The sequence below is a fragment of the Sus scrofa genome, chromosome 15 (assembly GCF_054392235.1).
Source record: "Sus scrofa isolate SSC_HxYL_T2T_F1_AM1 chromosome 15, Sscrofa_HxYL_maternal_Yorkshire_Landrace_v2.0, whole genome shotgun sequence".
Lineage (NCBI taxonomy): Eukaryota > Metazoa > Chordata > Mammalia > Artiodactyla > Suidae > Sus > Sus scrofa.
Window position 1 is genome coordinate 86674142 of NC_139397.1, and position 24085 is coordinate 86698226.

At 39.1% G+C, this 24085-nt stretch overlaps 1 protein-coding gene across 23 annotated transcripts in view; it reads right to left on the reverse strand.

Moving 5' to 3' along the window:
• The window catches only part of TTC21B (tetratricopeptide repeat domain 21B), an 875896-nt gene that overhangs the window by 779231 nt on the left and 72580 nt on the right, over positions 1-24085 (reverse strand). For 16 of the 23 annotated variants that reach the window (XR_014829486.1, XR_014829485.1, XR_014829482.1 and 13 more), the window contains 3 exons: positions 20683-20803; positions 16960-17027; positions 15023-15563 (listed from right to left, as the gene is read on the reverse strand). The exons of 1 other annotated variant lie outside the window; for it this stretch is intronic. Coding sequence is in view for 18 of the 22 variants with exons in the window: in XM_084999361.1 (XP_084855487.1) it covers positions 15486-15563; positions 16960-17027; positions 20683-20803 (267 nt within the window). In the remaining 4 variants the exon portion in view is untranslated. Of the gene's footprint in view, positions 1-15022; positions 16813-16862; positions 17028-20682; positions 20804-24085 lie in introns of those variants that run through there. 6 more of the 23 variants (XM_084999355.1, XM_084999351.1, XM_084999349.1 and 3 more) reach the window with 1 other exon arrangement.

The following is a 24085-nucleotide window of genomic DNA, read 5'->3' on the forward strand; positions in this document are numbered from 1 at the left end:
CTAATACGGGCTCCTAAGGTAGTGTTTTTGCCCTGACATCAGGGCAACACTCACTTCATTCTGAGTTGTCATGGATCCCTAACAGAAATCAGAGCCACCAGAAGAATTTAACAACATCTTTTCAGTTTTATTTTATTTTTTTACATTAAAAAAAAAAACACGTGGATGTGTGGAAGGATTGATGATTTTTCTGACTCCAGATGGTCCTGTTCCTCTGATGACAGATGGAAGTCCAGTACAGGCAGCACCCATCTCTCTATGTGAAAGAATGAGAGGAATGATTGATGTAAGAAGGCCAGCATGACATAGGAATGCTTCAAAGAACATTTTTTTCTTTTCTGGTTTTTTAGTAATGTCTTTTTTTTTTCTTCTTCTTCTTTTTTGGCCACTCCATGGAGTTGCTAGGTCAGGGGTCAGATCTGAACTGCAGTTGCAACCTAAGCTGCATCTGTGGCCATGCTGGATCCTTAACCCACTGTGCCAGGCTGGGGATCAAACCTTTATCCCAGCACAGCAGAGATGCCACTGATCTCCTTGTGCTGCAGCAGGAACTTCTTTAGTAATATTTTTTGAATTTCTTCTTTCCTTGCTTCACTTGAGTTAAAAGTTTAAGTTCCTCCTGTATTTGAGCAAAAATAGACTTTTTTTGTTCTTCTTGTTGATTAGATTTTGGGTCTGATGTGCCATTAATGTTTACTATAAAAGATTTGAATATTGAAAAGATTTTCTTTTTTAGATTAGTTATATGAAAGAGGATAAAATATTTTGGCTAGAAGCCAGAATAAGAGAATTTAGGGGGAATTTCTCTTTTGGCTCCATGGGTTATGAGCCCAACTAGTATCCATGAGGATGCAGGTTCAATCCCTGGCCTCACTCAGTGGGTTAAGGATCTGGCATTGCTGAGAGCTGTGATATAGGTTGCAGATGCACCTCAGATTCTGCATTGCTGTGGCTGTGCTGTAGCTCAGCAGCTGCAACTCTGATTCAGCCCCTAGCCTGGGAACTTCCATATGCTGCAAGTTCAGCCCTAAAAAGCTAAAAAGAGAGAATTTAGGGCATCAAGAAAATATCTTGAACAGGGAGCTCCCCTCATGGCACAGCAGAAATGAATTCGACTAGGAACCATGAGGATGCAGGTTCTATCCCTGGCCTCGCTCAGTGGGTTAAGGATCTGGTGTTGCCATGAGCTGTGGTGTAGGTTGCAAACTCATCTTGGATCTTGTATTGCTGTGGCTGTGGTGTAGGTCAGCAGCTACAGCTCCAATTAGACACCTAGCCTGGGAACTTCCATATGCCGTGTGTGTGGCCCTAAAAAGACAAAAAAAAAAAAGAAAAAAGAAAAAAAGAAAAAAAATATCTTGAACAGAAAGAGAAAAGAACAAGGCTTCACTCAAGGCAAGGAAGGAGTTCTATGATGGGGAAAGACAATAAGGGAGAGGAAAGCACCATGTGCAAGTGAGTAGAGGGTGAGGGGAAAGGGCAAAGGAAGGTGGTTATAGCCAGGCAGATGGGACCTGGAGCAACTTTTCAATAATATTTGTGCCCATGTGTGTGCCAGCAAGTTATGGTTCTACTCATAGGACCAGAGACATCGCCTGGAAGCCTTAGCTTTTATCCAAATCAGCATCTCCTGCCCCTGGGAGCTCCGTTAACTGTACATGCCTTCTGCGCCTGAAGATTTCACTCCAGCAGCTAACATCATGTTTGGATTCTCCCTGAAGAAATGATGCTTATTCATTTCCTTAAATTTTGCTTGGTTTCAAACTTTCACCTCACAATGCCCCAGGACATATGTGAGCTCAAGAAAAATGTGTTAGGTGGGGGGCATGTCCTGGACACTTGATGGGATGGCTTAACAAGGAATCCTTCAGAGCTAAATGGATCCAGTCTGATTTATTCCCCTCTCAGCATCTCCTTGTCTTTCACATGAACTGGGTAATGGTTATTGGCTTTCTTTTGCATGATACTAATATAATGTGTAAATGTAAGAGGCATCTTGCACAGAGGAAGGAATATAAAAGTCAAAGGTCCTATTCTATATCAACATACTCTGAAATAGCTTACTAGTCAATTTGGAGAAGCGTGGGTCTTTACAGCAGCTTTCTCCCTGATTTGGAAATGTACTGGCCCAGGCAGCTATCAAGTTGTTGGAATTCCTGGCAAAACAGGCTCCACTAATCTCCTGATTAACACTGAAATAGTATGTCCCTAGATATGTCCTGGTTTGGCTTTTTAGACATCTGGTAGGAAGAACAGGTAGAAGAGCTATGATTTTTTTTAAGTTTTATTAAAGTTTTATTTTTTTATTTTAAGTTTTATTGAAGTATAGTCGATTTACAAGGTTGTGATTATTTCTGCTGTACAACAAAGTGATTCAGTCATACATATACACATATCCATTGTCTTTCAGATTCTTTTCCCACATGGATCATCACAGAATGGTGGGTAGAGTTCTCTGTGCTATATAGCAGGTCCCCATTGGCCAATCATTCTATACATCTCACTGTGCACCTGCCAGTCCCAACCTTCGAGTCCATCCCTCCCACTCCTCACAAACTGTCCCTTTTGGCAACCAAGAATTATGGTTTTGAACAGATAACCCACCACATTGAAAATTATTTCATTAATGATAGTTGAGTTATTTTTACTCTTTTAAAATATTCTTTTCTATTATGGTTTATCCTAGGACATTCTCTGTGCCAAAAGTTATTTTCTACATTTTTTAACTGAAATTTGTGCTTTTTTTGTGTAGTTACCTATGCTAGTGCCTGAGTAACCTCTTTTTTTTAATGCTAGATTAAGTACTGGGGAGGGAGAAGAACAAAAGGATCAGATGATATGCTTGTAGAGGAGCCTTTGGGGTTGTCTTCGCGGCAACATTCTGATCCACGGGGGTAAACACAGGTGACCTGTTTCACATGGTGGCCTCTCTCCTCACCAGAGTGGGATGGGATCCAGGCCAATGGCTATGCCTGTGACACAAGAGCAGTGGAAAGTCTGTGAGACAGAGAACATGTCTGTTCGGTGAGGGTTCAATGCCAGGCACAGACTCAGTCCTCAGTGAGTATTTGTTGAATGAGTAAATGAGTGTGTAGATGAATACAGACATACAGAAAGCAACAGACAGCTACAGTTCTGCCCATACTCCAGTCTTGGCTCCAGTTGCTTCCTGTCTCTTGGCTTCAGTGCTGACATCAGTAAGAATTCATGATCCTTGGAACTTTACACATAACTCAGACCATCTCATGGTGGTTTCTGTTACTTGCCAGTTGTAATCACTGTTAATAATGAGAAGCTTGGAATCGACTTGGAAAAACACGAAAAAAATATACATAACTTATTCTCTCTATATATGTGCATATATTTACATGAGTATTTGTGTGTGCATGTCTTTGTATATAGTGTCGTGTGTGCGTGTATATATGTGTATGTGTGTGTATGCATATGAATTGGATATATTAATCAACGTCCCTGAGCTCTGTTCCTTATATCTCCAAAATAAAGGGGTTTGACTAAATGATCTGAGTTTTTGAGAGGTTATGCTTTCCAGGAATTATGTCAATGATTTGCTGGTAGATCACCAGAAAGTGCACTGTAGCCAGACAAGAGAGCCCAGGACGGGCACTTTGGGAGTTTGTATACTTTCCATGTTGTCTCCTTGTCGACAACAGTTTGCCAGATCTTTTGGAAGTGCATTCTTTGGTGTTCACACATTATTTTAACTCGTGGAAAGCAATCTTCAGTCTGAGGAATAAGGGGACTGAGGGTGCTGGTAGCATGGTTTGGGCAGAATGGCAGGATTCAGCTGTAAAATAGCAGTGAGATACTGCCTTGTGAACGGGCCCTGGAGGCAGCCCCATGAGGCGTGTCAGTGTGGATGGAGGAGTATTGGTGGGAATGATGTACCAAACTGAAGTGTCCAAGAGGTGGATAACCAGTGGTAGACACCCCCAAACTTAGCTGCCCTCCTTTTGATGGGACCTCAGTATCTCTCATGCATCAAGCACAATGCTGGGCATGGCCCAGGTGTTTGATAAGCAGTGGGTGGTTGATAAGGCAAGTTCCTAACAGCAGCTATCAGTGTTTGAATCCTTATTAAGGCCAGGCGCTTTACATAGATTTTCTTATTTCACAGTTATTTCCTATTTCTTATTTCTATGTCAACCATCTTCTTTTTTACTCCCATTTTAAATGTGTTAGGGAATCGGAACTTAGAGAATATAAGGAACTTTCTGCAGTTCACACTGCTGATAAGTGGCGGAGGATGTTAAGCCAGATTGTCTGAATCCAAAGCCCACTATGCTGTATTGTCTCTCCCTCCTCAGCCTTAACTGAAGACGAGTGAGGGTGGCACAAAACATTTAAATTATACCCGATTTAACTATCAATCTTAAAGACTCTCCACAAAAGAGCACTGATCTGAATCATAATGTTCTCCTGAACAGCATCGGCTGCCTAGAAAATAAGGTTAAGGGATCATAAATGTTCATAAAATTATACGTCAGTGTTTTTACACTGTGGAAACACATGGATTTCTAGCTGTTACTTGCGCTGTGTATTTTCAGAATGCCTGAAAGGGCAGCATGCCTTCCACAGCACTTGTCTCTCTGTGGCTCAGCTGTTCACGTGGGCTTTACTGGCATGTGTCATTGTTCTTCCTTCTCCTATATGCCTTAAGGTAGGGCACTTCTGCCACCCACTGAAGTTCACATCTAAAAAGCTAATAGCTTTGAGGGAAGCAGTGGGGTTCGTCATTTTCTTCACGTTAGTGTGTAGAAAAGGGAATAGACGGATTCTTCCCAGATGCCTGATTTCTAGTCAGCATGCTGCTTGAGTCCCTGGTCGAACACACTTCCGCCATCCTGTGCCTAAGGAGAAAAGCACTCCTGCCTCACATCGCTATGGTAACTGATGCTCAGCAGGCAGTTGCAGTTTCATTTAATATAACTGGCTTTTAGGACTTGAGGGGAGAGTGTGCTTTCATGTAAGAGAGAAAGGGAAGAGGGGCGATTTAATTAATGTGCTTCAATTTAACACAGGGATACAGGTCACTTCCACTGTTGGACTGTAGCATGTATAGCTCCACTTTATATCTGTATCATCAGATCTAAGGCATCAAAGGGTGGATATTTCTCTCATCATGTGTGAAGTGCACAAAGTGGGCAGAAAAGGAGAGACAGGGGTTTGTGTTGGACCCTTTGCGAAAGGTTTTCACTTTATAAAACCATCTCGGCTTGAGAGTGCATAGGAGAATTGCTTCCTCTTCCCGCATCCACAAAGGAGGCCTGAGAGATGGGTTGCTAAGCAACCTCACACCGAAGACTGGGGCGCTTTGAAATTAACATAGCTGACCTCCCCATCATCTCTGCAGCTCTGCTATTCAAAACCATTTTGTGAGGCTGTAGGACTCAAGAAAATAGATATAAAATGTAAATACAAAAATACAGAATAAGGAAAATAAATCTGACTTTTTCAAGTAAAGTCCGGGATTCACTCAATGAAAAAAGGCAGCAGTTTGAAAAAGCAGGTTGAGGAAAAAATGGTGTTAGGTGCTATAAACCAGAAACTAGTATTCTGAATAATCTAAGAAGGAAATTTTCCTAACTACATTTTTAGAAATGTTTATAACTGCCATGTAAACTATCATAGCAAAAGATCTGAAAGTATCTAAAGGCAAACAAAAAAATCCATTTATGGTAATATATATCTACTACATATTTTTTTTAAAATGTCTCAAATCTCAATCATCACATGATATTTTGCTCACACTCTAGTCTCCTCCTCTTCTTCCTGTCACTACATCATTAATATGACACTGGGTAGTGTGGGAAGGGATAGTATTTATTTTGCAAGTAGAAGAATATTTGGAAGGAAACTGCAAAGCTTGTCTATAGAGCAGGGTATATCTTCCTGTCAGCAATAAATTATTTAGTTTGATTTTTAAAATGCCTCATACTGAAGTTCCCGTCGTGGTGCAGTGGATACGAATCTGACTAGGAACAATGAGGTTGCGGGTTTGATCCCTGGCCTCGCTCAGTGGGTTAAGGATCCACCGTTGCTGTGAGCTGTGGTGTAGGTCTCAGACATGGCTTGGATCCCAAAGCTGTAGCTCCAATTCAACCCCTGGCCTGGGAACCTCCATATGCTGTGATGCAGCCCCAAAAAAGCAAAAAAAAAAAAAAAAGCCTCATACTATTGGGAAATGCTTATGGTAATGTTTTTAGATATGTCATTAAATTTATCAACCTTAAAATCTATCAGAATTGATAGTCCTAAGAAAAGTGGGGGACAAATCCAGAGTTGTTTTTGGTAGGTTTGTTTTTTGTTATGAGTGTTTGGGTGAAGCAATTTTGAAACTATTTTAGACATGGTATAGGATTGAAGACATGAATAAATATGTTGAAGTTGTTGGGACTCAGGGTCTTACTATGGAAGAAGGAACATATAAATGAAAACTAGGGGAATACAAGAAAGAACCCCATGGTAATCAATTGGATTTGGAGGAGTTGGTATATTCTTGTGATTTCTAACACCTGTTTCACTCTGTGTGTATGTATACCTGTGTCTGCATGTATGTGTGCACACACATACATACATGCATATGTTTTCTATTTGCTGAAAGGGTTTAGAAGCAATTCATCCTAGAGGCAGTGAGCACCACTTAGCACTAAGATCTCTAATATCATTGCCCAATTAAAGGGAACTAGGGGTCCTCAGAGAAATGGCTGACTTTAGGGCTGGGTACTATAATTAGACATTGAACCTGGGATAGTTTATTATGCAGGAAGGTAGGAAAGTGCTTTAAAAAAAAATGGGAGTAGTCACAAGGGCACCAAATGAGACAACTTGAAGTGGCTCCTTGCTGGCCAAATCTGAAACCATTTGAGCATCAAAATAAGTAAAAGCATTTATGAATTACAAACCACTGGGGGATAAAGGAATTCATGAACACATACAATATTAAATAATAGATGAGTTAAATAGGTAAAAAGTGAACAATAGTAAATAAAGGAAAGGCTCTTGTTTATAGTAAAATGTTAGGAGCTGACTGGGTGGTACATGTGGAGAAAGTGCAGACTTTAGAATATCATTTGTAATTATCATGGCAAAGATTAAATCAAGCAAGAATTACACTAATCCAGGGGAAATTTTTGAAGGAGCAGAGTATTTGTATGATCGAAAAGTGTCTCCTCACTCATTGGTTATTAGTTGCAAGGGAAAAAATAATTATATAGTAGAAAAATTCGGGGAAGGATGGAGCCTTCTGATATAGTTGCTGGTTGGTTAGGGTTGTATATTGCCTCTGTAAGGGCTAAGTAAGGAATGGGCCACAAAACTTTCCTCGTAGGAGCAAGAAGGAATAGGCTGAGTTGCTGGGGCAGGGAGGTCCTTAAGAACATTGCAAAAATTACAATGAGACTGGTGGGATAATAAGGGTCTGGTAATTCTTACCTCGGCCCAGAGGCTTTTTGAGTTTTACCTCCTTGGAGAGGCCTTGATGTCCCACAGAGAACATGTTATAAAGGATATTTTGGATCAGCTGGTAGTAAAGAGTGGCAGATTAAAAGTATTTATCTATGCAGAATTTACTAATGTTTTAACTGTACCGTGATTATATTGGAGAATGTCTCTATTCTCAAGAAATATGCAATGAAGTACTTAGGAGTATAGAGGTGTATATGATGTATGCAACTTTCAGAATATTCAGGAAAAAACATTTTACCTATAGGTGTGTATAAAGGTATATATAGACATTTGCATATATACAGAGAAGACACAAATGATAAAGCATATAAGGTAAAATATTAGCAATGTTTTAGTACTTATTTTGGAAAATGGTATGTGGGTGCTCTTTGTCCTTATTCATAAGGCTTCTTAAAATTTGAAATGATTTCCAAATGAAAAGTCTAAACAAAAAACCAACAGAAAAATTTCTTTTTGAGGGAGAAAACAATATGTATTAGAACTAAAGTAATGAATATTTACATTTTAAGAAATCTGTGAAAACATTAGTAACCTCACACACACATACAAAGATACTCCACTTTACAAGAGACAGTAGTATTCTCTGATTAGCACAGAGAAGTGACATCAGGATCCAGACACACCGCATGAGTCCCATTTCTTCCCTTGGCCTTTGTGCATTGTCTGTGTTCCATCATTTTAATTTTGCTCTTGGATGTTCTCAATATCCTGGGCTTTCCCCAATCCCCATACCAGCGCCCCCATCCTCTAGCAATTTGTGACTTAATATGAAAAATTGACCAGAAACTTTTCAAGAAACTATATGTCAGGGAGTTTTCATTCAATGACTAGAGCAACTTCAAGTATTTAACTTAAATTATTTGACGAGAGTATGTATGTAACTGCTTAGCATTTTAGCACATTTTTTCTCCAGTGTTCTTAAGCTTAGTGTGTTTTCCAAAAAGTTTATTCCCTACCTGTGAAACAGGAACTATTACCCATTATAAGTGAGGATATAATTGAATACTTCACAGCCCTGTTCTTGGTGTTTCAAATTCTTGTTTTTGTTTTTGTTTTTTTCAAAGGTTCTTACATCATTTACCCATTAAAAATAAAACTAGCCTGCTTTTGGCGGAAACTGAAATAGCAATTACCTTCTTAAAATACCCTTTTTTTTTTTAAAGCAGAGTTTCCTTTACATTCCAAAAGAATTTGTTTGAAGAAAGATAAAAATAACATATACACTATTTGAAAACAGCCTGGTTTAAAGACTGCCATAGATTCTAAGGTTATACCACTCGGAAGGAAGACATTTAGAACTTGCTCATTACTCAGCTTTCCTCATTTATGGGATCAAATTGCTTTTATGGGCAGTGTGCCAGATTCATTTATGCGCACTGTAAGGCAAATTGTAGAGTCAAGCATTTCCCTTGAAAACATCTGGCTCTTAAGAAGAGTATTAAAAGCTGGGTAACACTTTTTTGCTCATAACTATGATTTATGATGTTACAGTAACCCCCCTCTAATCTGGCAGGCAGACTTCCAGCAACCACAGCCAGGAACCTGAAAGTAGGTGAAAAATACTTTGGGGCCCAAGGAAAATAGAGGCCCCCAAATTCCATGGATATGAAGGAGTGGTACTGTCTTTAGGCCAAAGTCCGTTTTAATTAATGTAAAACTATTGAAGCCAATTAGCATAAAGGCTCCTGAGGCCAACTTTATAAGCAATTCCTCTTTCTGCAGTTATTTTGTTTCTTTACTCCCTTTACCAAAAATCACACATCCCTCTGAACTCTAATTCTTCTAAACCACCCCATGGACCTCATTCTTTTCCTACTCTGGCTTTCTCTTCTTCTCTCTTTTATACCTTAAATCTCTAGTGGTTTTTCCACATAAATATTCCAGGATGCTCAAGTAGCTCCTGTCTTGAAAAACAAAAGCCAGACAAAACCCCTCTCAGATCCCTCTGTAGCCTTCACTCTATTGCTCCCTCTCTCTCAGCCTTATTATAGCCAAACATTTTTCTCCTTTCTCTAGGTCCTCACTTTGTTCAAACTAATAAGGGTTCCTACCCAAAGGGTTGCCGTTGTGGGTGTGAGACACAGAGTGCCGCCTTCCGCTCCTCTGCTCCCCCCGGCTGGGTCACTCTGTCCAGGACTCACACTACACAACCGCATGTTGTGGCCCTGTATGATTTCATTTATTTCCTCTGCTTCTGATTAATTACATTTGGTAGGTTCTCATTAAAATCTGTTACTAGAATCATGGGAAGTGCAGAGAACTGGTTTTGTTCCCATTTTCTTTTCCTGTAGTTGCAGGACTGTGCTCTTCCCTCATTTTGACAAGAGGTACTTACAGCTCCCTTAGTAACTCTTGTGCTCTCCTATTACTGCTGCTGTCATCACGCTCCTATTTCCATTTCCTGGCAGACTCCTTTTCTATCTTCTACTTCTTGAATGTTTTTCTCTGACAATTGAAATAAACCAGATTGTACATTTTGTACAAACCACTAGTAGTAAAGGGTGGGTGTTAAGAGCTGAAAGAACGTCAGCGTTTGTATAGTTTTTTTTTCCTACTCATCTTTGCTCAGCAAAAGAGCTTTAAACAGTCAGTAAAAAGCAAGTTTGAGAAAGCCATTCTCTTATTAAGAAAGAGGAAAAACACCCTTATTTTTAGTGTAAATGTTCATTGTAGTTAACTTGAAAAAAGGCAAAGAAAAATTCTCTATTTCATCACTCAAAATATAACTACTGTTAAAAACTGAGTTTCATTTAGTTGTGTATCAATATATACATCTGTTTATATTATTTTGCAAATTAAGGTTATATGAACAGTTATATTTCCTGCATTTTCATTTATTATTTTGTGAGAATCTTAGCAGTTAAAATATCTCTGAAAAAAGTTTTTAAAAGTAAATAGCAGAGCTCCTATTATGGCTCAGCAGTAACAAACACAGCTAGTATCCATGAGGTTGTGGATTCCTTTCCTGGCCTGGGCCAGTGGGTTAAGTAAACAGTGTTGAGCTGTGGTATAGGTCACAGACACAGCTCAGATCTAGCACTGCTGTGGCTGTGGCTGTGGTGTAGGCTGGCTGCTGTAGCTGCAATTCGACCTCTAGCCTGGGAATGTTCATATGTGGAGGGTGTGGCCCTAAAAAAAAAAAAAGTAAATGACAAAAAAAATCTTTGAAAACATTTTTTTTTTAATTTTGAGAATTGCAAATTTTTTTAAAGATTTTTATTTATTTATTTATTTACTTTGCTTTTTAGGGCCACACTCAAGGCACATGGAGGTTCCCAGGATAGGGGTCATTCAGAGCTACAGCTGCCAGCCTATGCCACAGCAACGCAGGATCTGAGCCGCATCTGCAATCTACATCACAGCTCTTGGCAACGCCAGATCCTTAACTCACTGACCGAGGCCAGGGATCAAACTGGAAACCTCGTGGTTCCTAGTCTGATTTGTTTCCACTGTACCACAACAGGAACTCCTGAAAATAGTTTTTGATGACTACATAGTACTCCATTATTGGGCAAACTAATATATTTAACCACTTCATTTATGCTGAATGTTTTGGTAATAAATAACCAAAACATCCAGACTTTTTTCTTTTATAGTTTTTTAAACCAAAAAACAGAAAATTTCTGAATGTCTCCTATAAATTTCTCTAAGTGGGATTACTTAGTCAAAGGACAGAAACTTAATCCATACTGCCAAAGACCCTTCAAGAAAGGCTATAGATTCAGTTCCACCAAGAGAGTATGAATGTGGTGGTTTTCTTGCACTGTTGTCAATCTTTCATTAAAAACAAGAAGCAGGAGTTCCCGTCGTGGCTCAGTGGTTAGTGAATCCGACTAGGAACCATGAAGTTGCATGTTCTAACCCTGGCCTTGCTCAGTGGGTTAAGGACCCGGCATTGCCATGAGCTGTGGTGTAGGTTGCAGATATGGCTCAGATCCTGCATTGCTGTGGCTCTGGCGTAGGCCGGCGGCTATAGCTCTGACTAGACCCCAGTCTGGGAACCTCCATACACCAAGGGTGTGGCCTTAGAAAAGGCAAAAAGACAAAAAACAAAAAACAAAAAACAAAAAAAAACCCCCAAAACCCCCCAAAACAAGAAGCATCTTTGGCCCCAGATCATGCTGTGGGTATGGCCAAAAAACAAAACAAAATGAAAGAAATGTAAAAGCACATGATCCCGTTAGAAGGCTATTCACTTATCTCCAGGCCCAAACTAGGAGAATTCCTGTCAGTCTTAACTGGTTTTTGGTCTCCGTAGTGGCCCATTATCTACCCTAGTGTAAAGTTTAACCTGACTTCCTCAGTTGTCCATGCATAAAATCCTCCAGAATTGCTCTAGGTTCTTGACTTCTGGGAAAGAAAGCTATTTCCTTTCAGAACCCAGTTCATCATGCTAGCTGCTCTAAGGTCAAAATGCATGGAAATTATAACTGCTTCCTTTCTATTACGGTGGTGTTATTCAAATCCCAGATTCACAGAAAATTCATTCATGTTGTGTCCTTCTCCTTTCCCTCCTTAGGCCCAAAATTCTTGTTTAAAATGCCATGGGCACTAATTCTTTCAAGCTGCTGTTCAGTTGGAGTTCCAGCTTTCCTGGATGTGCGATCTTGGGCATGTGAAAAACATCAGAGATTAGTACGTGTTAAATAGAGAGTTTAGTTAAGGGTGATATGATACAGACTGACATAGCTACTTGAGAGCACACCCTGGATGCGGGCGTGGTCTCTGAGGAGGTGATGATAAACTGATACCTGAATGAAAAAGCCTAGAGAGGGAGGCTTGGACACAGGAATTGGGGATAAGGGAGAGGAGCATAGGGAGAGAATTCCACTAGAGGACGGAAGGGCAGAAGTCTAATGAGATACATGCATGTAGAGAGTGCAAATTAATGTTTGCTGGGAGGAAGAGAGGGGAGGGAGAGAGACGGAGGGAGGGAGAGGGAGAGAGGCAGGCATGAATCAGAATCCTAACTCCTGTATGGCCATGCTTCTAGGGGAACTGACTGGTCCTCTCTATCTCACCTTCGCCTGCTTTGTCTCTTTTCTTCTGTGAAGGTTCTTCTCAGTTGCAATTACTTGACCTCGTTCAGCTTATAATAAATAAGTAAAGTTATTGTCTATTAAGAGCCTAAGTGAGTCAGATTCATTAATAGGTTTTATGTACATTCTCTTATTTAATTCTTACAACAACCTGAGGAAGGTTATTACGCTTCTTCTTCTTTTTTTTTGCTATTTCTTGGGCTGCTCCCGCGGCATATGGAGGTTCCCAGACTAGGGGAACCTAGCCGGCCTATGCCAGAGCCACAGCAACGCGGGATTCGAGCCGTGTCTGCGACCTATACCACAGCTCACGGCAATGCCGGATCGTCAACCCACTGAGCAAGGGCAGGGACCGAACCCGCAACCTCATGGTTCCTAGTCAGATTCGTTAACCACTGTGCCACGACGGGAACTCCTATTATGCTTCTTTATGGATGAGAAAACCGAGGCTCAGAGAACCTTTGAAACTCGAGAAAGATTTCAGATCTAGTAAGTAGTAAGGCCAATCTTTAAAGCTGGGTTGGTCTGACTTCTAATCCTTGCTCTCAACTGCTATACTACACTGCTCCTCTTACACTTACACTTCTTTTTGGTAGTTTCCACATTTGTAAGATGTGTTCATTCCACTCACTCCATCTTTTTCCTCATGACCTAGCCATCTCTGTGATAGAACACTCAGTTTCATCTGCTAGCCAGAGGCAGGTAAGAAAATTTTTCTTACAGTCTAATTGTAGAAGGCATCTTCATATAGGAAAGGCTGGTATGGAATCCAGGCTCTGACAAATTTTCTGTGACCTTGGACAAATCATTTAGTTTGAACCTCATCTTGCCATCTGAAAGAATGTTATTTCTCTGGAGAGTTGAGTGAAAGCTAAAAGACATCCATCTATCAAGGAAAGTTCCTAGAATAGAATTTAACAAATGGTAGAATAAGTGGCTGCTTACGAAACAAAAACAAACTCCTCACTTTACAGATAGGAAAACTGATTTGGAAATATCTTGCTGGGAGAACAGATGTTCTACTTTCTCTAATTTCCATGACTCGAGCATTCCATGATGCAGGCTCACTGAAACTGCTGAGGGTATTCTGTTATATGCTGTCCTTAACAATGTCAGTTCAGGTCGAAAAAGACACCCCCCTCCTCTCCCACCCCCTGAATTACAGAGAGATTGTCATGGTGCCAGAACTGTAAAGCAGGGATAATATCTATGTTATAGTGTTGTGAGGATAAAATGTAGTAAGACTTGTGAAAATGTATTAACAGACATGAAATGCTTCATAAACACTCTATTTAGGAGTTCCCATTGTGGCTCAGTGGAAACGAATCTGATTAGCATCCATGAGGATGCTGGCCTTGCTTAGTGTGTTAAGGATCCACTGTTGCCGTGAGCTGTATAGGTCGCAGATGCAGCTCCGATGATCCTGTGTTGCTGTAGCTGTGGTGTAGGCTGGCGGCTACAACTCCAATTTGACCCCTAGCCTGGAAACCTCCGCATGCCATGGGTGCAGCCCTAAAAAGACACACACAGACACACACACACTGCTCTATTTAGCATTTTCTTGAAATTTCATAAATAAAAGAATGATTAGAATTTTATAACATAATCAGAATTTTAAAAGGACTTTGGAAAACCGGAGAAGTGATCAGAAACAAGAGACTGTAACTCAAAAGAAATAAACATGAAGTTCTTAAGGAAAAGCAAATGACTTTAAAAAATACTGTTTATTGAAGATGCAATTAAAATTGAAGACTGTTTATTGCATTTTTAAAGGCAACTGAAAAAGATGTAGGCAACATGTTTAAAATAATGCTAAGAACTGAGTTTATGTAGGTCAGGTTTAGTTCAGTGTAAAAGGGTAGGAATGCTCACCTAGGGGTGGGGAAGGACATAAGGAACAGTGGGGTCTGTAGGGTTTTTTGGTACTTTATTGTTACCACCAGATGTTACAATGTCTGAAGTTACACCAAAAGACCCAGTCTTTGGGTTAAGGTTAAATCTTGCTTTAAAGGTTTACCTATTTAAGCTAATTTCAGGTACTGATTATTTCTTAAGATCACATTGGCATTGAGAGCAGGAGGAATCAGTTCAACAAAGAAAAGGGAGGCGAGTTCCCATCATGGCTCAGCAGTTAACGAATCTGACTGGCATCCATGAGGACGCAGGTTTGATCCCTGGTCCCACTCTGTGGGTTAGGGATCCGGCGTTGCCGTGAGCTGTGGTGTAGGTTGCAGACGAGGCTCAGATCTGGCATTGCTGAGGCTGTGGTGTAGGCCAGTGGTTACAGTGCTCCAATTTGACCCCTAGCCTGGGAACCTCCATAAGCCATGCATACAGCCCTAAAAAAAAAAAAAAGAGGGAAACACACACACTGTATTTTTCTATGAAAGTCACATTTTCTGTAATAATACTTATTAGCACTGCAGACTGCATAGGGGGCTTACCCTGATTTTGCAAACTTTGCTGTGTCTTTTGAGTTTCAAGAAGAATACAAATCATAAATTTATAAAATCTTTATTAAAAATATATTTTCTTTTTCATAAATAATTACCAGGAAGTTTACTCAAGTCTTTAAAATAGCAGAGAATGTTAAGAAAATTTTTAACGGAGAACAATAGTGTTTTAAATACATTTCCTGAAACAACTAATATTCCTTAGAAAAGATACAGGATACTTAATTACCTAGACTTTTAACAAAATATTCTTTATAGAAATGGGTTATAACCTTTACTACAGAGATAACCAGTTCTACACTTAATCAATAGTCAATCAAATAAACCAGCTCTCATTTACCTTCTCCATCTGAAGACACACATTTAACACAGCACTTCTCTTTATATACAATAGCAGCCTCTGCTGGAGAAAGCAAGCATGCTTCGATTATAAAGTAGTAGCTCAGAGAACTGGAAAGACGCTGGTTCTTTTCTTTTCTCGCTTAAACAAACTACGTTAAAATAATCTTCAAGGTCTTAAACATGCACGGGCCTTATCAAGTATATCCTTTCTGATTTTGGGGTAAGCTGGATGTGCTTTGAGAACCTGCAAAAACATACACAAAAAAAAAACCCAAAATAAAATGACAGCATTTAAGAACTAATTCATTATCAAGACACAGGGAGCCACAAAATGTACTAGAAACAGCATTACAGTTGAGATTTCTTTCATTATATTAATATTACAAATATAAGAACAGGTTTTTTTTGTCTTGTTTTGTTTTGTTTTTGCTTTTTAGGGCCACCCCTGCGGCATATGGAAGTTCCAAGGGTAGGGGTTGAATTGGAGCTGTAGTTGCTGGCCTACGCCACAGCCACAGCCACGTGGGATCCTAGCTGAGTCTGTGATCTACCTAACAGCTCACGGCAATGCCAGATCCTTAACCCACTGAGCGAGGCCAGGGATCGAACCAGCATCCTCATGGATCTTAGTCGAGGATCATTAACTGATGAGCCACAAAGGGAACTCCCAATATAACAACAGTTTTTAAAGGTGACATCTGAGATGTGACAATATGATTCATTTACAGATATAATTATTTCCTTAATAGATTGGTTATAGAAAACAATTATGTATCAATGATTCAAGATACTTTAAAAAATTTAGCTATTTATGCATGATATTTAATAAGTCCTTAGAGTTATTTTAACCCAGGAGCACACATTATATTTATGTGAAATGATTGTGAAACACAGAAATTTCCAGGTCTGCTGAGTGTGGGAAAGGGAAATATTCATTTTTAAAAAGTCAAAATTCTACAAATAATTCTAATGTATAACCTTACATTAATGTACAACCTTAACTTTAATCTGAAATGCTTCCTTACACAGAGACTCAGTGATAAAACAGCAATCACTGAGGCCAAGTATTGACTATGATGATACGGACACAGGTATCTGGGATAAGGCTCTTACATAATTCTTTCCTAAGGAGTTTGTCATTTTAGTAAGGGATCATTTAGTCAGGAGTCAATTTCAGGAGTATAACTGAGTGATTTCTAAATGACAAAAACACCTCTTATCTTTAATTAATAAATCTTAATCCCCTAATAATCAGACTTAAGGAAACCTTCATAAGAACTATTATTTAGAACAGTGACTTTGAGACTCTATAATAATTCTAAAATGTTTTTTGACTTAGGCTCTTTCTTTAAATTGTCATAAATATTTTTTTTGAACCCTAATGAAGAACTTGTTTAAGAAAACTTTATTGTTTCCTAAACTTTGAAAACTGATTATTTCTCCCCGATGTATTTGATGAGTCATTTAACCACATTCTTTACCACATTCTTTACCTCTGTTCATGTACCTGTTGAGATTAACTAGAAGTAGGAAAATTCTTTACCACATTCTTTACCTCTGTTCATGTACCTGTTGCGATTAACTAGAAGTAGGAAAATGTGCATCTGGAAAACTTTAAGAAATCTAAATTCAGGTGTTACCTGGTGACATACGTCGATCGCATCCACATATCTTTTTGCTTTTAAGTAATTAAATGCCAGTTTGTATCCTGTGAAGACAGAAAACCAATACTGATACAGTACTGTTTGTAGAGCACACTGTTGAATTACCTTTTTGAGCCTCCTCCTTTGTTTGCTTACTCTAGTATTAGAGAACTGTTAGCTGAGGTGGTGACTGTACTAAGACAGAGAGAAATGATAATATAATAGCAGGTGGAGTGACAGTAAAGGAGAACAGATAGAAAGAAAAGAGTTGGAACGAAGGAGCACAGTGAATGTACTACTGGGCTAGAAGATGGCCCTCCCACAAATGTGATTTTGTAACTTACTAGAAAAGTCCCATTTGTTTCAGATTATAGTAAGAACACATCATAGGGCAGTAAATAACAGCTATTCATTTGTACAATACAGATTTACTTAGCACTTAACATGTCAGGCAAACTGCTTCCTATAGCCATAAGGTTTACTTTCTATTAGGAAAGAAAGTATATTATTTAAGTAATTACATGAGTACATGAATAATTTCAAAACGGAGATAAATGCTATCGAAGACAGCTACAAGCCTAGAGTGCTATCATAAGAAACCTGGTTGGGGAGGTGGTGGGTGTCAGGCAAGGTTGACACCTGAAGGATGAGGCAGAAAGTAGGCCCAGGGGATGGGAGGGGAAGCAAGAACACTGTCAGGCAGAGGGAACCATACATGTACAGGCCAGGGGTAGAGGGTGCAGAGGAACCAAGTGGACCTGGGGTACATGAGCAGAGGGCAGGGCAAGTAGGAGAGTGGCTCAGAGACAGTGGCTTAATTGTCAGATCTTCTGCATCAGTGATGAGTAATAGTTAGCACAAGTACTAACACTGAGCTGTCACATTTCAAATAGTGACAGAAGAAAGTTTTAAGACATTCTTAAATGACTCTTGCTCTCCTGTAAGAATGCTACACTAGTAAGCAAACCAAAGAGAAAACAAAAAAAAGTGGACTCAGTAAAAAAGATATGAACAACATTGTTAATCAACTATAATTCAATTAAAAAATTTAAAATACTGGAAGTTCCCTTGTGGCACAGTGGGTTATGTGGCATTGCTGCAGCTGTGGCACAGGTTGGATCCCTGGCCTGGGAACTTCTACATGCAGCAGATGTGCCAAAAAAATAAATAAATAAAAATAAAAAAGATATGCTATAATGTAAAATAATATGTAATTAATAAATACCCAATATAAAATAGGTAACTGATAAATATTTAGAAATATGAAAAAGGGAAATCTGAATGCTGTTCTTGGACTTTAATCAAAGTACCAAAGCAAATTTTTAGAAATTCAAGATATGTTTGAAAAGAATTACTGGCTAATGTAATCTTACAGTAGCAAAAAAATAAGGAATAGGAATTAACTAAAATTCATAATATTCAACACGCACACACACACACACACACATTTAGAACTGTCCAAGATGAAAACAATAAATGTCAGAGATGTAAAGCCTGTTATCATTAGAAAGGAATTATAAAATAGACCAATAAATAGTTTTTGGCATTTAAAAAGGAAAACAACCTAAGATGTCACGTCACACATGGAGACTAGAGCCAAAAAAACCTGGGCTTCAACTTTGGTTTCTGACTTCCTGACTAGCTTTGAGAACTTAGGCAAGTCACTTGAGCTGTCAATTTCAAGTTTCCACTTCCAAAAAAAAACCAGGGTTGATAACTCTTTTCTCTCTTAGTTTAATTTTAAAGATCAAATGAAATACTTGTTGTGCAATGCTTTTAAAAATATTAGAGCACCACACAAACATCAGGTTTTTTTTTTTTTCTGTGTAAACACAATTAGAAGCACAAACTTTTCATATCAAAAGAAATGTGATTCCGGTCACAAAATTTTAGAGAGGAAATAAAGGGCTAGAAATGGCAAAGAACATGTGTGTGGCAGATGCATTATTACTTGTCAGGCTTATAATCAGGAAAAAAAATGGGAGAGAGAGAGAAATGAGCTTGTGAGAGCAAGCAAGCAAGACCATGAGCAATGTGAACAGTCTCCTGACTGTCAGATAGTCTGGGAAAAGGTGTGAAGGAGAAGCATTATGTATTCTTTTCTCAGTGGATCTCAGTTCTTGGTGCCTTTCACAGTGAAGGTGTTCGAGCCTGAATCCTATGGAATGAACATGACCATGATTTTAAGGATTTTCCAACAAATGAAAAAGTAAAATAAATCCATCATTAACTTGGCCAGGCATGTTGGGGGTATTGAATGCAATGATAATCTTAAGGGAGAAACTGTAAGAACTAATTGAGAGCCTCAGAGAAATGCCTACTAAAGTCAGAGGAACTGATAAAAATCATCGATAAAATACAAAGATGACACAATGAAAGAACTAGTGAGCTGGAATCTCTATATGCTGGTCTTCCAAAGGAACATAACATTTAACTAACTGAACTTCTAACTGCATTCCTTCTGAGGAATAAAGCATCAAAACTACATGCTTTAAGGATTTGAAAGAATTTTCATTTTACAGACATTTTATTCAGTAAGAAGCACTATATCTGAGAAGGAAAAGTACTATCAATAAATGTTAGCTTCCTGTGCTCTACACAAGTCTAGCCAAATAACAGGCCTCAGGAAAATACAAGGTAGGGAAAGTCCTGAACTGATAGTTAGTGTAAAGATGACCTATCTGGCTGAGGGTTCAATTTGAGTCATTGCTGTGACACGGCTGCCGTGTCTTAGGTTAGATTAACAACCTCTAAACACCTTAAAAAAAAAAAAAAAAGAAAAGAGCTTCATTATGCACACAATTCATTCTTAAATCATACTTCAGAGCTTTTTTTGGGGGGGGGTGCACCTGAGGTATACGGATGTTCCTGAGCCAAGGATTGAACCCGCACCACCTCAGTGACCCAAGCCATGGCAGTGACAATGCCAGATCCTTAGACCACCAGGGAACTCCAAGAACTTTTTCACTTTTGGTACGACAGGTAAAGAGGGACATGGACAAATAAACATCCTTTTTCAAATGTATTTGGCCATGGAATCTAATCTCACATGCAAGTCTCTCATTTTTTTTTTAAAGAAATAACTATTAATATCTCACCCAGTATTTCAAAGCACATTTTGGTAAACCATTATTTCCAAGGGACAGCAACAAGGAGGGTGAAAGATGTGAAAGGAAGTCTCAGGAAGAATGGACAAGCACCTGGGATGGTGCGGGAGGAAACTTAGGAGAGACATGGTGGGCCATTATGTGCAAGGGGGAAAGGACTCTCTGGGTTGCTCTGGAGAACAGACAAGGGGGTGTCCACGAAGCCTGATTCAGCATGGGGATGAGCTCCCTCACAGTGTGGGGGGACAGGAGTCTCTGGCAGAACTTGAGTTAATGCAATGTTTTTCTAACTTCCTTCACAATGGAACACTTTCCCCCACAGTATTATCATTTTGGAAACAGTAGATGGTGAAGGGAGAGAAAAGAGCAGAATTAGATTAGATGTCCTTCTAAGGTGACTAAGGTTGAGTTTGAATCTCAGGAAACTATACCTAATAACTATCAGTGGCTCATAATCTTTTATGAATATAAAACTTATTTTCAGAAGGACTGAAAATGTGGGGCTTTAATGTATATTTTGTTCTTAAAAAGAAAATCAAATGCATTGAAATGAAGATTTATATATAAAACCCATGTTTTCTGTGAAAACCTAGTGTTGAAATTTTAAACTTACCTACTGCTGGATTTGCCTGATTGCCATGTTTCCATGCCATCTCGTAGTTTAAGGCAGCATCTGCATATGCTTGTTCTTTTTCCATAATGTATCCCATATATTCATAAGCTTTGCAGCAAGACTTAAGAGAAACAGAAGCTGTATCAATAACTTAAACTAAGTCCAGTTAAGATTTTATGGAGTGCTGATACAGGTCAACCATATTAGCTCATTTAAATGACACATAAAACTGGTTTTCAACCTTGGCTATGCAATCAAGTCATCTGTGGGATGTAAAAAAAAGATTCTGATGCCAAGCCCCCACCCCAAACCTACAAAACCAGGATTCTGGAGTGAGAGGGAAGAACACGTTTTATACATATACATATATATGTACATTTTTTATTTTAAATAATTTCAATCTTCCTGGAGTTCCCATTGTGGCACAGTGATTAACGAATCCGACTAGGAACCATGAGCTTGTGGTTCGATCCCTGGCCTGCTCAGTGGGTTAAGGATCTGGTGCTGCTGTGAGCTGTGGTGTAGGTCGCAGACGCAGCTCGGGATCCCACGTTGCTGTGGCTCTGGCGTAGACCAGCGGCTACAGCTCCGATTAGACCCCTAGCCTGGAAACTTCATATGCCGTGGAAGCAACCATAAAAAAGGCAAAAAGACAAAATAATAATAATAATAATTTCAATACATACAGATATAGAACAATATAATGCACCCCATGAACCCTTATATTCAACAATTAACTAATGATTAACACTGTTTCACCTGTACCGCATACATTTATCCTTATGTATTACCAGATAAAAAAATCCTCAGATACTAATATTTCATCCATTGATATTTTAGTATGCCTCTTTAAAAATAAGGACATAATGGAGTTCCTATTTTGGCTCAGGACTAATGAACCCAACTAGTATCCATAAAGACAAGGGTTCGATCCTTGGCCTCAGTCTTTGGGTTAAGGATCCAGCATTGCCATGAGCTGTGGTGTAGCTTGCAGATGCAGCTGCAGCTTGGATCCAACATTGCTGTGGCTGTGGCGTAGCAAAACAAAGAAAAAAAAAAAAGACATATCACACCTAAAACATAACAAGTCCTTGAAATCACCAAATACCCAGTCACTATTCAAATTTCAAATGGTCTTAATGTAATTTTTTGTTTGTTTGTCAGGATCAGGATCCAAATAAGGCCCACACACCGTGAATGGTTGAGATGTCTCTATAAACTTCCTTTTGATCTAAAAGTTGCCCCTTCATCTTTTTCCTGGCAATTAAATGTAGCAGAAACAAGAATGTTTATCCTAGCTTCCCACAGCCCAGATTTAGTTGAGTGCATCTTTGTGGCAGTTATGTAATATATTCCTATGTCATTGATATTTCCTGGAAATTATTTTAGATGTAGAGGTTTGGATCTGGTTTTGATTTGGAGGAAAGAAGTGAAACTATTCACTTCGTATATCAGTGTTCTACTGAGCCATTCTGCTCCTTAGGAAAAAGTAAAAATGCACAACGCTGTGTACATGTTTTGGGTATTTTTTAATTGCTATTTTTTTTTTCTGGAATGTTAACTTTAAAAAATTGAAAAAGAGAAAAGTAGGTGCATTAAAACTCACATTACTTTATGTTTGAATATTTTCTCTTCAAGTTTACTTTCCTGATTTTAATGCAAGAAAATATTTTACTACTATTTTCATGAAAACCATTAACCATAAAAAATACAAACAAACATGAATAAAGGTGTACATTTTCCCTTTTGCTTCAGGCTTCAACAGAGCTTGGCATAGCACTGAAAGATCCTACCTGTTTCACATTTTAATTTTTTGATTTTTTTAAAAAAAGTGCATTAAATCTCATTTATCTTGATCTCTACAATGGACTGAATGTTTGTGTCCCCCCCAAATTTATGTTGAAATCCTAACTTCCAATGTGGTAGTGTTTGGTGGTGAGGCTCTGGAGAGGTGATTAAGGTCATGAAGGCAGAGCCCTCCTGAAGGGGATTAGTGCCCATATAAGAGGGACCTCAGAGGGCTCTCCTGCCCTCCTTTGCTGCCATGTGCAGACACAAAGAAAACTCAATAGTTTGCAACTGGGAAGAGGGCCCTCACCAGAACCCAACCATGCTGGCCTCCTGATCTTGGACTTCTAGCATCTAGAACTGTGAGAAATAAACTTATGTTGTTTATAAGCCACCCAGTCTGTGGCACTTTGTTACAGCAGCATCAGTTAACTAAGAAAATGACTGAGATTTTAAATGCCCCTTTAAATTTTGGACCCGAAGAGTTACCGTCATGGTTCAGCAGATAACGAACCCGACTAGTATCCATGAGGATGTGGGTTCCATCCCTGGCCTCGCTCAGTGGGTTAAGGATCCTGTGTTGCTGTGACGTAGGCCGGCGGCTATAGCTCCAATTGAACCCCTAGCCTGGGAACCTCCATGTGTCGCTGGTTCAGCCCTAAAAAGCCAAAAAAAAAAAAAAAAAAAAAAAAAAAAAAAAAATTGGACCTGAAATGCATGTTTCACTTGTGTCACCCCAGTCTGGCCCCATCACCATAGATAGAGTGTTCTTCCAGCAGGAGGCCCGTAATGCTATGATGTTATACCCATTCATTAAGTCATCAGGGTTGGAAAATACTGAGATTCTGTTTATTAGCTGGAAAACATCTATAATGAGAAACATCCTTTCTACTATTTCATTACCCAGCAGTATGATTCATAAAGAAAAGGCGGGATAAATGCTTACTTCTTTCCCTTTTATTTGTCAGCTTTAGAAATAGTTGTGTATCAGTGGTGACCAATTAGAGCTTTGTTCTTTTTTGGATCTGTGTAAACTCATGGACTTAAAACATATTGGTGTGTTGTAATACACCGCAGTTGATTCTGACATCTACTGCCTCAATGTGAACTAGTGGGAGTGTCCTCAAGTTGGCTCCTGAGTCCCTGACTTGACTCCAATAATCTCTGATAGCTTCCTTGCCATCTGGTATGACAAGATGGCCTAGCGTCATCTTGCACATTTCCTGCCCTAGATCTGGATGATTTCCATCCTTTAATTGCATAATTCAAAGTTTCTAGGCTCTACTTCCTGAATCTCCTGCTTCCAATACTGACAGGCCTAAGTAGCAGGGCTGACACCTCTAAAGCAGCCGTCATGTTCAACCATGCAATGCACTGCTGTCTGTGTTCTGGCAAATCGAAATTCTATTTGCATGGAAATCTTCATTCACATGCAATCTTGCTTAATCCAAGATTAGACATGTAAGAGTCAGCTACTTAGCAGTTTAGATTTTTAAATATCTATTAATGCACATTCTGTTTTGTAAGGCCAATGTAACTTAAATTATATGTATGAACTATAAGTTGATAAATGGCTTGATGTTTTAGGTTTTTAAAATTCCTAAGAAACTAACTT